At 40.6% G+C, this 17,112-nt stretch overlaps 1 protein-coding gene across 1 annotated transcript; it reads left to right on the forward strand.

The window, feature by feature from the left end:
* Window positions 1-2,672: 2,672 nt before the first annotated feature.
* LOC120425870 (uncharacterized) lies at window positions 2,673-16,048 on the forward strand. Its single transcript, XM_039590492.2, has 2 exons — window positions 2,673-2,855; window positions 8,189-16,048. The coding sequence occupies exon 2, from the start codon at window positions 8,493-8,495 to the stop codon at window positions 13,134-13,136; it is 4,644 nt and encodes a 1,547-aa protein (XP_039446426.1). The 5' UTR covers window positions 2,673-2,855; window positions 8,189-8,492; the 3' UTR covers window positions 13,137-16,048.
* The last annotated feature ends 1,064 nt before the right edge of the window (window positions 16,049-17,112 follow it).

Consider the following 17,112-nt stretch of genomic DNA (forward strand, 5'->3'; position numbering starts at 1 on the left):
AGATATTCCCCACTTATGCGGCTCGTATGATATGAAGGCGTCTCGTGGCGCAGGGGTAGCGGCTTCGGCTGCCGATCCCGATGATGCTATGAGACGCGGGTTCGATTCCCGCCTTATCCACTGAGCTTCTATCGGATGGTGAAGTAAAACGTCGGTCCCGGTTTCTCCTGTCTCGTCAGAGGCGCTGGAGCAGAAATTCCACGTTAGAGGAAGGCCATGCCCCGGGGGGCGTAGTGCCAATAGTTTCGTTTTTTTATGATATGAAGGCTCATGAAATCGACCAAACCAATGAATAGGGATTGTAGAATATACCCATAGCATTCATAAAAAATGATGCATATGAATGTAGTGGCAAGCGTTGGGCCACATCAGCCCAATCTCTCTTAGAAACTTAATATGAAGGCTCATGAAATCGACCAAACCAATGAACCGGCGGACAAAATTTAACCTCAATCTTGTTCGTGTACGTGTACATTTGCACGTACTTCCATCAGATGACGGCTTACATCCAAGGAAACTATATTGGGCATTACATTGAATATTTAATATTTCAAAATGATTTTATTTTTCAGCGTTGTCTGTTAAAACCCTTCGGAAGTCGCGTTGTTTGGAGTTTTTTTTAAGTGTCCTTACAAAGCGTGTACAAAGTCCAATTCGGGAGCAACATTTGAAAGGGGCGGTACGACATTGTTCTTACGGCCTTTCGTCCCATTTAAACGCGTGTAATTAAAGGCCGTAAAGCAATGTCGTACCGCCCCTTTTAAATGTTGCTCCAGATTTAAAATAATTTGGGCATTAATGGCGTTTATGCCCAATAATTCGACCTTCTTGTCTAACTCCACGGAATTCACATTCTATCATCATCTGGCGCCCTGTGATTGGTTGAAAAGGTTTTGCGTTTGACAGCCATAATCAACTGTGATAACTGTTGACAGTGGTGTCAGATAGTTAAATGGTTGATGTGATACAGACATACTCTGTCCTGATGTTTTAAAAATTCTGTAAAATGGCAAAATTAGAATTCTCATAACTTGCTTAACTTTAGCCTGGTCTACAATAGGAAACTCGCAGGATCGCAGATGCAAGCGCAAGTTTTAAACACATGCAAATCAATCTGATCTTCTACAATAAGGATTTCTAGGCCCAGTGAAAAAAATATAATTTAACTTTAAAATGACGAACTTCTCGTCACAGTGTCCTGATGCAAACAATGATCGAGCTCGAGCTGTCACAGCCCTGCGAAGTATGTTGGCTGACATATCGGGCGGCCAGTAAAAAAAACAGCTAGAAGTCGCCTGACAAAAAACTTTTGCTAGAAAGAGATAGGAAACCTGATGCAAACAAACCTCCAGCTGTAGTGTAAACATACTTTGAATGTGTTGGTAAATTTCTGACTAGAAAGCCTTATGGCAATGCTGCGGTGCTGCGATTCTGTACTAAAATCGCAGACCGCAGGTCACATGTTCTAAATTTTGAAATAAATGAAAATTTTCGCAGGATTTCTGCGTTGACAGTTCCTAATGGGAAATCACAGCAACCAACGCAGCCCATTGTAGATACTCGCAGGAAAGTCTGCGTATTTTGAACGAAAAATTTTCACATCTGTCATCGCGGCGCTGCATAGGATCGCAGCAGTTTCCCGATGTAAATCAGGCTTAACTTATTCAAGAATAATACTTTTTTGTATCTACTCTGATTCCGAAAAAATATGAAAATTGTTGAAGTTTGGTTGGGCGCATGCATTACTGAGTGTAGTAGGCGTACTGCGGTATTACGTATTTGTCAAAATCATAGACCGAATAGCAAAATTTGCCAATTTATTTTTTTAAAAAAAAGGTCCTATAAGCTATTTTTGTTCATATGTTTACAGGACCTAATAAAAAAAAGTCTAGATTTACCGTTTATGATAGTACTGTCAGTCCCCACAGCAAAACCACATCGCCCTACTGTCAAAAAAGCTAAATATTAAGACCGGGTTATACGAAAAAAAATTAAAAGGGTTATTTTAGAAATGTTATTTATTTTTGGAAATGCATCCAAAAAACTGAAGATCTGACAACCCTATCGAAAGTTATGATCACTTAAGTTTTCAAAACAAGCCTCTCTGAAGCCGGAGCTCAAAAACTTTCATAAAAAAGCGGATGAATCATGCATATCCTTTCTTTGACTGAGTAATCAAAAGATCTTTTCAATGCATTGAAAAAGATGGAGATTTGTCAACCGTATCAATAGTAAGAATATTTTGAATAACATTATACTAGATCCATCAAGCGACCATCGTTGTATTCGTAATCAAAAGATCTTTCAAGTTTAATAGATCGAAGATCTGACCTATCCAGGTTTTTAAGCGAAGATGGCGTTCGAATGGTGAACGTCCGAAATATCAAAATCGCGCAATAGCACCAAAATTAGAAAAAAATGTGTCTGTCATGCCATGGCACACTTTTTTCGTATTGTTGGTACCACGGCGTGATTTTGACATTTTGGGCATTCGCCTTTCAAACGCCATTTTCGCTTAAAAACCTGGATAAAAAGGTTATGAGTACACTCAACCAATCATTGACTTCCAGGTTTACAAGGAAGAGGAAAATCGTTACCAAAAAGTATCAACTCATCTAAACGAAATCATGGAATGATGGAAGTCGGCATGGTCGTAATGTTTTAAAATAAAATGCTACAGACATTTCCTCATTTCAGTACATACATTGCAAAAATAGCAAAACAGGCATCCCTGCATCAACATAAACTCAGGGGTGGTAAGCGAGTCTTTCCACCCGGATGTGTTTCAGTTAGCTCCGTAGTTTGGTGTATTTTTTCGCGAACTGGGGATTGTTTAGGAAAGTTTTTGAGAAAAGGTAAGTGAACAGTTAGTAAAACAGAATTGGTTGGTGAAATTACCTGCAAAAACATAGAAATTCTAAAATTCAATGCATCTATGTGTGAGTGTGTGTAGGTGATATTCACCTGCTCAGTCAAGAGAAGGCTGTGTTAGCAGTTTGGCAAGGGAAACAGATTAGCCAATGTTTGACAGATCCAAACGCGCTGCACACCAACAAGCAAAGCAAAACTGGCATATGCAAAATATACGTTGCGCAAGTGTGACAAGGGGGAAAAGAGATGGGGGGTACGTGAGACTGTGACGTCACGCTAGACTATTTCTTGAATACTGAAAATTCAGTCTTAAAATAAAGCTATCAAAGTTTAATGTTTAATAATTAAGACGGTCACCGCAAAACTAGAATGATTTGGGGCAATGGGGTTGGGACCAAATTGTTAGGATATTGGCCACAGCCTGAAGTGGCCAGTGCCCTGGGGAAGGATCTCCCGGTGGGACATTATTCGAACTATACGACTTGGGGCAATATGGGTATCAAAATTCATGGTTTTTGAAACTGGTAATGAAAATGGCTACACTCAACTCCCGGTGGTTGGTCCCTTTTTCGATTGACACTTTTTTAGTTTGTTGGTTGGTCAAAGTCAAACTAAAAAGACGAACTGTCACTTTTTACACGACGCTCACGCACACTATCAAAACAAACGTTTGATAGTGTGTGTGTGAACTCCGTGTAAAAAGGATGTCAACAGTTGGTGTCAAACCATTGAGGTTTGAGTGTATTTTGACCGGATTGACCACCCCCAGAGTGGCCAGTGCCCTGGGGAAGGTTCTACCGGGGGGACATTAATCGAACCATACGACTTGGGGCAACATGGGTATCAAAATTCATGGTTTTTGAAACAGATAATGAAAATGGCCATTTTGATCGGATTGGTCAGACCCGGAGTGGCCAGTGCCCTGGGTAAGGTTCTACCGGGGGGACATTAATCGAACCTTACGACTTGGGGTAATATGGGTATCAAAATTCATGGTTTTTGAAACTGGTAATGAAAATGGGCATTTTGACCGATTTACAAACTAACCCGATTTGGAACCAAGGTGACCTGATTTTGACATATTTCAAGAACCCTCAAGAAGAAGAAAGTGGAATTCTACACCCACGGCCGAAGAAGCGAACGATTTCAGTCGTTCTTCGTGGTTTACCTGATGAACTGAAACCGGATGAGGTCAAGTACCTGCTGAAGAGGGATCTCAAGCTGGACGCGCTGGAGGTGCATGTCATCAAGCGGAAGGAAAAGTCCACCGTGGACGAAACTCCTTAAAGTGTGGATACACCAATCTGAAGAAGCTCTCTGCAATGAAAGTTGTGGCAAGCACTATCATGCGGTTGGAGGCCTACCGGAACAAGCGGCCGAACGTGACCCAGTGCAGGAACTGCTAGCAGCTGGGTCATGGAACCAGGAACTGTCACCTCAAGGGAAGGTGCAACAACTGTGGGGGTCCCCACAAGACGGACGAGTGCAAAGTCCAAGAAGCCGAGCCGAAGCGGTGTGCCAACTGCTCTGGAGCCCACGAAGCCACGGACCGCAGCTGCCTCAAGCGTGCAGACTTCATCCAGAGGCGCCAGCAGGCGTCGAAACCGAAACCGCCTGCAAGGAAGGCGGAGAAGCAGAGTCCAGCAGTTCCGGCGTTTACACCGGCGGAGTTCCCTCCGCTGTCGGGAGCTGTGGCACATTTTCAACGAGTACAGCGCCAAGTTCCAGACCTTCAAGACCCGCGTGGACCAATTAAGACTCGTTAGTTACATGCTCGGCAAATACGGAGGAAAATGAGCATCTTTTTTTAATGTATTAACCATAATGTAGAAAAACATAAAATTTCATATTTCAGAAAATGTATTAATTCGACTTACAAGATGATTTGCAATCACTCCTGAAAGTTTCACGAAGATATTTCATGATTAAACTGAGTTAGAGACGATTTACGCTCATAATTTTGCCATGCGCAAAGCAAACTGTCAAACTTTGTGAACGTTTTTCTCTGAACACCGAGTTGTTTTACGGGTGCCACGATATCTCGAGATGGGAAGGACCAAATTGGCTGAAATTTGAGGTTAAGACTTACAAGACATATTCCGTGTGCATGATGAAGCCCGATTTTGAAATTTTGCATTTTAAAAAAATACAACGATTTTTGACGAAGAACTTCGTCTTAGGGCTCTATACAGGGTAGCAATCCAAAATTTCGCGAAGCGAGATGAAACGCTTTGGTTTCACTTTTCCCTCTCGGCAAATTTCCCCTCTTCTTAGCGCACGCTGGTTGGTTGAACAAACGTTTCCCAATCAGTCAATCGAGAGACGTGAGATTGATGTATCTAAAATCACCCCCACTCTACCTCATAATTTTCGGGTCGTCGACGGGCAACAAGCGAATAAGGAGGTATAGGAGAATGGGTGCAAAAAGGCGGGGCATACGTCCCCGACCTAAATCAATAAAAAGCGGCTCGGTCAGTCCCGAAAATTCATTCTGTTGCTGGACGTCGACGAGCCAACACCAGGAGCAGATGGCCTGGAGGCCCGGTAGCAGACGGCCTGGAGGCCCGGGGGCAGATGGCCTGGAGGCATGGAAACGCCAAGACATGCCAGCCGGCATGAGCGGGAGTTGACCATTGGAACTGGCAACCACCTAGAGTGGCCGGAGCCCCCGAGGGTGTTCCGATAGGGGGACATTTGCGGAACCATAAGAGTTGGGGCAATATGGGTATCAAACTTTAGGGTTTTTGATACTGGAAATGAAATTTGACATTTTGGCAGTAGTGGCCACCACCTGGAGTGGCCGGAGGCCCCGGGGATGTTCCGATAAGGGGACATTTGCGGAACCATAAGAGTTGGGGCAATATGGGTATCAAACTTTAGGGTTTTTGATACTGGACATGACATTTGACATTTTGGCAGTTGGAGGCCCCGGGAGCAGGAGTGTAGCCAGATTTTAGATTTGGGGGAGGGGGGGGGGGCTGGAAGAAGAAATTTTCTTCTTCTTTACATCTTTTTCCCTCTCTCCCAGATGTCTTCCAAAAAAATTAGGGGCGGGGGGGGCGAAGCCCCCGTTATCCAACGTCAATTATGCGGAAAGCAATTTCCGTAACTAATCTTATTCCAGATTTCACTAGCAAACCAAAAACTCATTCAATTTTTTTGGTCCTATGTCTTTCGGTTATGTCTCTGACATACCATGAACATGAGCATGAGAGACCACCCATGGTTGTCCTTCTCCGTTGCTGAACAGGACCATAATATCCCATCAGCACAACCGGTCACACGCTTCAACGATCAAATGATGTTTCCCTTATCAACAGCATGCATGAATGCGCTGGAAAGATAAAACATCACGATCATCAAAACTAGAGCCGGTGCGAATAGGAAACAGTCGTTGGCCACCAACGGCGCCCGCCATGTCAGTTTGTAGATCTCGAGGGAATGGGACGGGAATGTTAGTTAGCACAGGCTGCTACCAAGGGTGGGTTCTATACGATATCCACACCCCCGCGTGTGCCGGAAAACTACTTCTACTTGGGATTTTGTTAGTGGGTAAGGGTAATGGCCAGGATTCAACATAGAGGATGATGATGCGACCCAATAATCAATAAATTTTGTTTAATGGTGTGATGTATTATGCATTCTCAAGGCAATCAGTCGGAGTATGCGGATGAGACTATTCCCGGTTATTTGGTGTTGAGTTTAGCATAAATGATTTAATCTTAGACAGCCGGCTGTGGAAAGATAAAACCAACTAAAATGCGAAAACGCGAAACCGCCCGGATCGAAATACACACACAATCGGGGGGACAACAAAGACGGAAACGGCAACGAAAATCCTGCGCGAGGACCGCGACGCACACCGTTCAAATTCTCCAACTCAACTGTCAAACATCCCGAAACCGCCCGGATCGAAATACACACACAATCGGGGGGACAACAAAGACGGAAACGGCAACGAAAACCCTGCGTGATGACCGCGACGCACACCGTTCAAATTCTCCAACTCAACTGTCAAACATCCCGAAACCGCCCGGATCGAAATACACACACAATCGGGGGGACAACAAAGACGGAAACGGCAACGAAAATCCTGCGTGATGACCGCGACGCACACCGTTCAAATTCTCCAACTCAACTGTCAAACATCCCGAAACCGCCCGGATCGAAATACACACACAATCGGGGGGACAACAAAGACGGAAACGGCAACGAAAATCCTGCGCGAGGACCGCGACGCACACCGTTCAAATTCTCCAACTCAACTCAGAAGTCTCTGACATACCATCTTGAACTTTTTTTCACATAAACTTTTTGAAAATCGGACTTCGGACCGATTTAACGAGTCTTCACTGCCCTGAAAACAGATGTAAAAAAAAGTTTAAGTGTGTGCTCAAACCAACCTTGGGTGGTTTCTTGAAGAACCGACCATTGCCATCGCCTGTCAGACTGCTTTTTGACCGCGCCGAACCAGCTTTCCGAACAGGAAGCTTATTTCTGCACCAAGGGTAATGTTCGGTCTACACCCGAACGTTTTGCAGTGATTTTACCTAACTTCGCGCTATCAGTGTTCAGCGTGCAGCCGACGCAACGCTGCCAACCTGACAGCGAAGAGAGAAGGAGAGAAAACCAAGAAAAAAGGCGCGCGCTGTCCGCATTTATACGCTCACCTCGCACCCTACAACTTTAACTTTAATAAATAGAGTTATCTACGTGCGCATGTATTGCGTGTACGCAGGGTTACCAGGTGAAAATTTGAAAAATCTGGCAAAGTATCGATTAAAAATCTGGAAAAATCTGGCAGACGAAAATCTAACAATTCTGAATGATTAAGAGGAAGAAGGATATGAATTATTTCAAAAGTGTTTAGATTTCAGAGGTTTTAACTGATTTTATGTCCTAAAAAATGTTGAATTTACATTTACTTTAAGAAAAACTCATTCTAAATTTTATGATTTTTGATTAAATTCGCTCATTTTAATCAAAAAGTTGTTCAAAATGGGCATTAAGTGAAAAATCTGGCAAAATCTGTCAATATCTGGCACTGAGAAGGGTGAATCTTTATTCTGGCTGACACTTGAAAAATCTGGCATTCCCAGATTTATCTGGCAACCTGGCAACCCTGCGTGTACGTACACGAAGGGTTTTAGGTTAAAATTTGTACCCGCCAGCAAAAACAAATGGTAAACTAGTATGCCTTCTTAGATAACTCTATAGTCTGTAGAGTCCTCCCGTGACAATTTCACCGCCGACCGAGTTGTGACGCAACAGGGTTGTGGAGTCGTTTAACACTATCATATTTCATATTTCGTTTCAGATACATCAAATTGCTGCTAACAACTGGATACGTCTACCACCCCTTCATATAACAAGTACTTACTCAATATTTAAAAGTTTATGAAGGAGCTATTACACTACGGCAAACAAACAAACAAACTCGCACTTTTTGACAGTTTGTCAGTTTGCCTGCTTTGTTTGTTTGCCTGGATTTGTTTGTACAAGCGTCAGCCTGCATACATTTTGCCTTGTTTGCGAGTTTGGCAAACTGTCAAACACGAAAAAGTGCGAGTTTGTTTGTTTGTTTGCGTTAGTGTTATGGCTCCTTAAGTAATACCACAGAAATGAGTTTCCGTAAAAATCGACGAATTGACACAACCACCGATGAGGCCATTAAAATTATCATTGAAGCATTTACAAAGTTTCAACAACCTTTACAAAAAATAAATGTTAAATCGCACATTTTTGAAGAAATTTGTTCAAACTTGCATATGAACAAAAAACAAAAATATAAACATAAACAATGCTTACTAATAAACCACCACATTGAAAAGCTTTTAAAAAATGCGGAAACATCTGAGCAAATAGTAGAATGTAAGATCCTTACAAACAATGATAAAGTTGTTATATATAACAATGCTGTTAAGGATAAATTAGTAGAAGAAGTTGACCATAGTGTGTGTGTGAATAATTCATGTGTAGAATACGTTGATGCAAGTGACACGATAGAAGAAATAAATCAACACAGCAATAATGAAATACAACACGAAAGAAACAACAAACCAGACGAAACACTTGAAGAAACATTTCCTACAGAACCCTCGCGTATGGACCAAGTGAATGAAAGTGATCACAACAATAACAGTAATAATGCTTATCCACAATACAATATAAGTTTTCCTTCTTCGGAAGCTCACTATCAATTAGACGTAGAATTCGTAAGTGAAATAGACTTTAAAAGAAACAACAAAAATAACCCATTAATAACACTGAAACATAACATTAAACAAGTGAATGAAAGTGAAAGTAGTGGTAAAAGTGAAAATTTCGGTAGTGATAAAAGTGAAACTGAAATAAGCAACCTCAATCATGATGCAAGTAATGGTTCATTGAACCAATACTTGCAGTACAGTGTCAGTTCTCCTTCATCGGGAGCACATGATCAAATAGAGATGGAATTTGAAAATGTAATGGACAATGATAGAAAAGAGAGAAGTGAAAACATTCAAAGAAGTGGTAAAAGTGAAAATAGAGAAGCAGACATTATCAATAAACAAGTTATGCAAGAAATTGATAAACAAAGTGAAGGTGATTTGTTACAAAGTCATAGTGAGGATCTAGATCAAGTAAACATACATGCTGATGAGAACAAAAGCGAAACTGAGAAAAAACAACAAAGCAACAATGAAAAAAATAATAGAAACAATAGAGATCACAAAATATTAGGTTGGAGGTCAGCTGACTTTACATCGACAGGGTTAAGTTTTATTTGGACAAGACAACAATTTGCTCTTATCACAAATAACAACTTGAAAGGTCTTACCACATATGATGATTCACATAAAAACAGAAAAGAAGCTGAAACATTACAGAAGGCAGAGGATATAACTTCTTATCATGACTTGATCAGAGATGTACATCCTACTTGTGTTATGTACGTTCACAAAGCAAGGTATACTCCTGGTTTAAGCAAAATGAAAACCTGCACTATAGAAACAGTCTGCCAATTCCAGGAATGTAAACGGTTTATTTTAAGAGCCAAATTTTTGAACAGCGGTTCTGAAGATATAAAATTTGACATTTATGAAGACATGAAAACAATTAACCACCCTGTCCCGATGGCTACACAAATCCGAGCTAAGGAAAGAATAATTTGTTTGCAAAAAACGTGCAAGGTTACGCCAGTAGATTACCATCGGAATGCAGTTATGGAATACTCAAATGATCCAAGAAGAGTTGAAAATAAACTTTTGAAAGATGCAACAACAGCAGAAACCATAAGAAAACTATACGAGGATAGGAGAGCGCGAACGAGAGAAGATAAAGACCACTTTGTTTCTCTACAAAAAATGTCGGACAAACCTGACACATTTATATGGCATTTATCATATAAACCATTTTTATTGATTATTTTAACCGAAGACATGATAGCAACTGTATTACAAGCAATTAAATTGTATGGTCCTTTAGACTGGTATTTCGACGCAACTGGATCTTATTGGAGAGATCCTAGAAATTGTCACATTAATTCACAACTATATATGTATAGTTTGATCACTAGATTTGCATCTAATGTAAGAAATGAAAAACTTATGACTTTTCCATTGGCAATAATATTTACTACAGCACATAATACCAAAAACATCGAATTGTTTATTTCATTGATTCTCAATGCCATTGAACGAAGAACCTCAAAACATAACTACGAGATTTTTCGGACAATCACAACCGATTTTGCTATGTCAAATTTAAATGCGTTGACAAAAGCATTGAACCAACTCACGATTGTTGAATATTTGAACAAATGTTATAATTTGATCGAAAAGGTTGAAAAAGAAAGCTCCGTAATAGATATTGTAATAATAAAACTCTGTTCCTCTCACTTATCTAAACTTTTTGAGAAGGCAATATGGGGGTTTTTCAAAGATAATGAAGCTACGGGTCTTGTTGTCTCACAAATTTTGAAGGCATTGTATAATATTCGCAATATTGATGAAATATACAAACTATTAAAAAAACTTTGGCAATATTTGCTGTCAGAATGTGAAGAAGAGAGAATTGCTACTTACCAAAATCTGAATGAATACAAACTCAAAGTTACGGGAAAACGATTGTATGGACGATCAGAACATGTTGTAGATATTAGTTGTTCAGATCAAGCTGACATGAGTACAGAAGAACAGAGCAAACCGAATGATGAGAATAAAGAAGAGTTTAACTCGGACACTATTTACGGTAACAGTCCTTTCTACAAAAGAGCCTTTTTAGACTTTAAATCTATTTTGAACAAAAAAAATCCAGATTTTGAATTTTTAAATAAACCTACATGTGACTTCATTTTGATGATCATTCGTAGGTACATAACATATCTAGTCCTTTTTACGCCTACGCTAACTTTTAAACAATATGATGGGTTGAGTAAAGATGACAACGATGCAGCTAATCGCGCAAACAATGGTGTGATTGAAGCGCACCACAAAAATACCAAGCAGGATATAAGATCTATGGAGCTTTTTGTAGGGAAACCACCTATACGTTTGGATGATTATATAAAATTCGTTTTCAAGAAAGATATTGAAGCAAAAATAGTTTCGTTCAAATTACAGATTCCTAATTCGAGAGTTACAAGAAATTGTCGATCAACCGAAAAGAAAAAATCCACAACAACTCCTACTAGAAAAAGAAAGTCACGAAGTTTAGAAACAACTCCTGCGAAAGTAAAAAGAAATTACACGCCATCAATATCCAACTCTATTATGATGTCTAAAATGCGATTGTCCGATATTAAAAATACTAGAGAGACTTTTGTTAAGAGGATTCAACCTATTTCTCATACTAACTTGAGCGGTACAATTAAAAAAACCAATAGAAAGTTGTTCTCCCCATCAGTTAAACATAATTCTAACTTTATTTCTATTATTCCTGATGTGACAAAAACACCTGTTGCAGCATCAACACCGAAAAATGAACAAATAATAAATAAAAATAGAATGATTCAACAAACAACCGTTGAGAGCTTACCGAATGACAGTACATTGAGTGCTTTAGAAGTGATTCCGGAGGAACAATCAGAACAACTAGAGTTTGAAGATGACGCTAAACTACAAGTTGCGATATCAACGTCACGGCAAGAACAAAAAACCAAAAAAAATAAATTAATCCCAATAACTACAGCTTCAGCAACAAGTGAATCCCAACCCACTAGTAGTACGATAAGCGCTTTGGAAGTTATACCAGAACAAGTGGATGTATCTTCTAAAGCTAAAGAAAGTGATCTTTACTATTTCTCGGATAACACTGCAGCATGCTATGGAATTAGTTATCAAGTACAACCTAATTACTTAATTTCGAATGTTAATTACTATACAAAACCTAGACCTGAACAATGCAATATATTGAATGTGGCAGTAAAGCAACAAACAACACTAACATTTGAAGAAATTTTTTGCCTGTCCAAAAAAAATTACCAAACTAAATTGATCAACTTTTTGGTTGATTTTTGTATGCTTATATTTTCATCAATGTACAAGAAATCAATCTCAATTTTAAAACTTTCTGATAGTGACATAATGTTGGGAATTCTGCGACCATCAAGAGATCCTGAAGTTAATAATTATAGAAAAAAGCAAATAATTGATATTTTTACAGATCATTTTAACTGTAATCAAGTGATTCTTCCATTATTGCGTTACGAACATTACACTTGTGTAATAATTGATCAAACTGCAAATACGTTCTGTTTATTAGATTCATTACTTTTCAACAATGAACAGCGAACTATGATTAAAGCAACTTCACTGAAAGAAAGTTTTATCAACAACATTTCAAACATGTTAAAAGATTGCCACGGAACCTTTGATGCATTTATAGAAAATATGAAATCACTGAAATTAATATATAGACAAAATAACTATCAAACAGATGATTATAACTGTGGAGTTTATTTACTTAATAATGTTGAAATGATCTTGCAAGCAAAAGAACCACTTTACGATGGTTCGTTTAATCCTACTAAGTATCGAAAACACTTGATAAACGTCATCATCACGCATTCAGATAATGTGTTAAACATTTGCCCGGGGTGCTCAGTAATTGAAAAGTCTTTCTTTGAAATAAACCCATCATCACCTAAGAGTTTGTCTATTAACACTAGTATAAATGATTGGATAGAATGTGTAGTTTGTAAGAGATTTTGGCATACATCTTGCGCTCTTCGAAAGCATGATCCAAATAATATGTCATCTTTTACATGCTTAATGTGCCAATGAAACCAATGATCAAATGACCGTAAGTAAAATTAGATAAATTTGATAAATAAATCACTTTTACGAAGGATGTACAAAAAAAGTAATGTTTGACTATTATGTTAAACGAATATCTATAAAAACACCAATTCCAATCTACTTGGAAATAATACATGCATAGAATATTAATGCAAAGAACTATGTGTATGTTTGTGTTAATGTTACTATATTAGTGCATGTTTGTATGTGTAGTAGAATGTAACAAAATGGGTCATTTTTGCGGGCATTTAAGGGTATGATCCCCTAGGTGAACTGAGCTCGAATCCCAAATACGAGCTTGATAGGTTACGATAGGACCTGGCGCTTTGACTTTAAAGTTTCGGTGCGGTGCGTTTTGGTTTTTCTAAGTTTTGAGTCCCGTTTAAAATTCAAAGTCAAAGCGCCAGGTCCTATCGTAACCAATCAAGCTCATATTTGGGATTCGAGCTCAGTTCACCTAGAGGATAATGCCCTGAAATGCCAGGAAATTTCACCCGTTTTTCTACATCCTTATGTGTAGTGTTTAGGTATTGTGTGCGCGCGCGCGTGTGTGTGTGGTAATGTATTAGTGCATGTATGTATATGTAGTGTTGAGGTATTAGTGCATGTATGTATATGTAGTGTTGAGGTATTAGTGCATGTGTATATGTCGATATGTTAGTGCATGTAATGTACAAAACAAAGAATCATAACGATTGAGTCAACTCATCTAATAACATTTTTATCTAATCACAAACCAACCCTATTTCAAGATACTGAAAGGGATACATAAATGATATTCAAAATGATGCCAAGGCGGACAAAAAAAACCCATACCAAAAAATCTAACATATTCGTTAACGTATAATGTCGTAAACCGGTTTGGGTTAAATCTGCCAGTTATTTTTTTTTATCATGTAGAGCTTATGTATCTCTAAAGTTTCTTGAGATGTAGTTATGAAATGTACTTTGGTTAAACAAAAGAATACTGTTAGCCCAACTACATTTTGATTGTATAACTGCCGGTCACAAGCCCGGAAAAGATGAGTGACCCAAACCGAATACACAAGAACCCCTTTTTACGCTCCTCGATTTACGCCAAAATCGTCGTTTACTCTCTCGAAAACCCCGATTTGCGCTCAAATGCCGTTCGAGTGAACATATATGAAAAATCTGTGTAACTCTTGATTTCCTCCTAACATCATTCTTTTAGAACTCTTGAATCGAACAGACGCTCAAGTCTTAAGCCTGATCTACATCGGGAAACTGTTGCGATCCTACGCTGCGCCGCGATGACAGATGTGAAAAAAATTCGTTCAAAATACGCAGACTTTCCTGCGAGTATCTACAATGGGATGCGTTGGTTGCTGTGATTTCCCATTTGGAACTGTCAACGCAGAATTCCTGCGAAAATTTTCCTTTATTTCAAAATTTAGAACATGCGACCTGCGGTCTGCGATTTTAGTACAGGATCGCAGCACCGCAGCATTGTCATTGTAGAAGATCAGATTGATTTGCATGTGTTTAAAACTTGCGCTTGCATCTGCGATCCTGCGAGTTTCCTATTGTAGACCAGGCTTTATTAAACTCTGGACCATAACCGTAACCTACACATAAAATATGTAAACAAATTCATCGTATAATCAGAGAGATCTGTCAGACGGTTGGTTGGTTGGCGAATGACTGGACATGGCGTACCATAGGTACTTCGAGTACCGCAGGAATAAAATAAACCCACCAAGCGGACCATTAGCCTCTTGTCCAGTAACTCCGATACTCTGAGCTCCCCGCGGCGCTAGCCAGGATACTAGTAACCATTGGAGAGATCGGGTAACCAACCCCGGTGGGAACTATGGTAGTATGCTGACAGAGAAGGGGGGCTCCATCCTCTTCGGAGGGTGTAGCTATGCCGATAGGCCTCGTGAGAAAGGCCCCCGTTACGGTGACGAGAGAAAACCGGAGTTGGGTCTCGGTAGCTTCAAGGTGGCAGCCCCACCCCGAGACTAGGTATTCGCAGCCCCAATCCGGCTGCCTACCGAAAATCACACCATTACGAACAATCAAGAAGAAATAAGGATCCGGAACAAACGGCATAGACCTAGGCACGAAAAGGACACCGATTGGAAACTCGGAACATGGAACTGCAGATCGCTACGTTTCGATGGGTATGAGTACGCTGAACGAGCTCAAACTCCGCAACTGCGATGTTGTAGCACTGCAGGAGATGTGCTGGCAGGGAGCGAAGATGTGGGAGGATGATGCTTTGGAGCTCACCATGTACCAGAGCGGCGGAGCCGAAAACAAGCTGAGAACCGGTTTCATAGTGTTGGGCAAGATGTGGAGTCGTGTGATAGATTGGGAGCCGATCGACGACTGGATGTGTAGATTGAGGATTAAAGGCCGTTTCTTCAACTATCACATCTTCAACGTACATTGACCACACGAGGAATCATCCGATGCCGAGAAGGAAGCGTTCTACGCGAAGCTGGAGTAAAAGTACGACAGCTGCCCGCAGAGGGACGTCAAGATCGTCATCGGAGATATGAACGCCCGCATAGGAAGGGAGGAGATGTACAAGCCGGTGATCGGGCCGAACAGCCTGCACACCGTCACGAACGACAACACCCAGCGGTGCATCAACATCGCAGCCTCCCGCGGTATCGGCAGTGCCGCTGAAGCCGCGCTAGGTAGTACGGTCCGAGTTGGAAAGCAGCGCTGGTTCGACGAGGAGTGCCAGCGGATACTTGACGAAAAGAAAGCAGCTTATGCGGTGAAGCTGAGAGCCGCAACTGATGAGAACGTGGCCAGATACAAACAAGCGCTGAAACAGCAGAGAACGGTCGTCAAACTCAAGAAGCGCCAGCTGTTTCGGCAGAATGAGACGTGAAAGTTCTACGAGAAGGTTATGGGCTGCGATTAGCAGAGAAGCGAGTCAGACGTGCGTTCCTCACACACAAAAAAAAAAAAAAAAATGTGCAAAAAATGCCTCACGGCAAGAAAAAGAGGCGGTCCTCACCAGCAGGATCGGCAGATTTGAAGAAGCTAAAGAATGCCGAAACGCTACCTGCAAAGCCAGGCAGTTTGAGCAAGAACGCTCAAAATTCGTGTGGAAACCAGTTCGCTACCCTCCCTTTGGACGTGAGCGAGAAGGAAGAATTTGAACGACGGGAAAAGGTGTCACCCATTTTTGTGAAAACATCGTCATCGGATTCGGTGCGAAAGTGGCTGGCCGGGTTTATCAAATCTGGTGCTTTACGAGCTTCCATTCGCTTGTGTGCTGATGGACTCAAAATTCTGCTACCTACCAGCACGGGTATGAATCTTCAAGCAATTTCAATATAGTGACTTGTATCAGAAAAAAGTGAGGCATTTTCACTAGTTCTCACTGTTCTGTGTTCTGCGTGCACGTCCGCAAATATCGACCACACACATACTAACACAAAGCGCCACCAAGAGGCAAAAGGTAGTTACGAATATTTTTGGCACTCTTGTTAAAAAATATGCGGTTTTGCAAAAACAAATAACAAAACAAACTTTTAAGTGTAGTTCGACTATCAAACTTGTAATTCGTTGCTGATTTGTTGGTAATTTTTTAAAAAATATTTTTTTTTTGCGACACCCCTTTTGGGCGGACATTTCTGTTGTCACCTTTAGGTTCCTTGGATTTGCCATGGATAATTTCACAGTGTAATAAACAGGGCAGCTACCACCACGCGGCGCCACCGTTTTGATTGAGAAAATGATACAGGTTTTTCAGACGAGTTTCAATCCCGTGCTACCAGAAAGGATTACAACTACGTTCGGGATTTCCTGAACAGCACAAAGATTGAATACTACAGGTAAACGCCCCATGAAACAGGTCCTCCGTGGCCTGTACGACATGGATGTGAGTGTGCTGAAAGAAGAGCTCAAAACTCTTAAGTTGAACGTGATCGAAGTCTTCAAGATGACGAGACATTCCAGTTTGACAGCTCGCCCAGAG

The sequence above is a fragment of the Culex pipiens genome, chromosome 3, assembly GCF_016801865.2.
Source record: "Culex pipiens pallens isolate TS chromosome 3, TS_CPP_V2, whole genome shotgun sequence".
Lineage (NCBI taxonomy): Eukaryota > Metazoa > Arthropoda > Insecta > Diptera > Culicidae > Culex > Culex pipiens.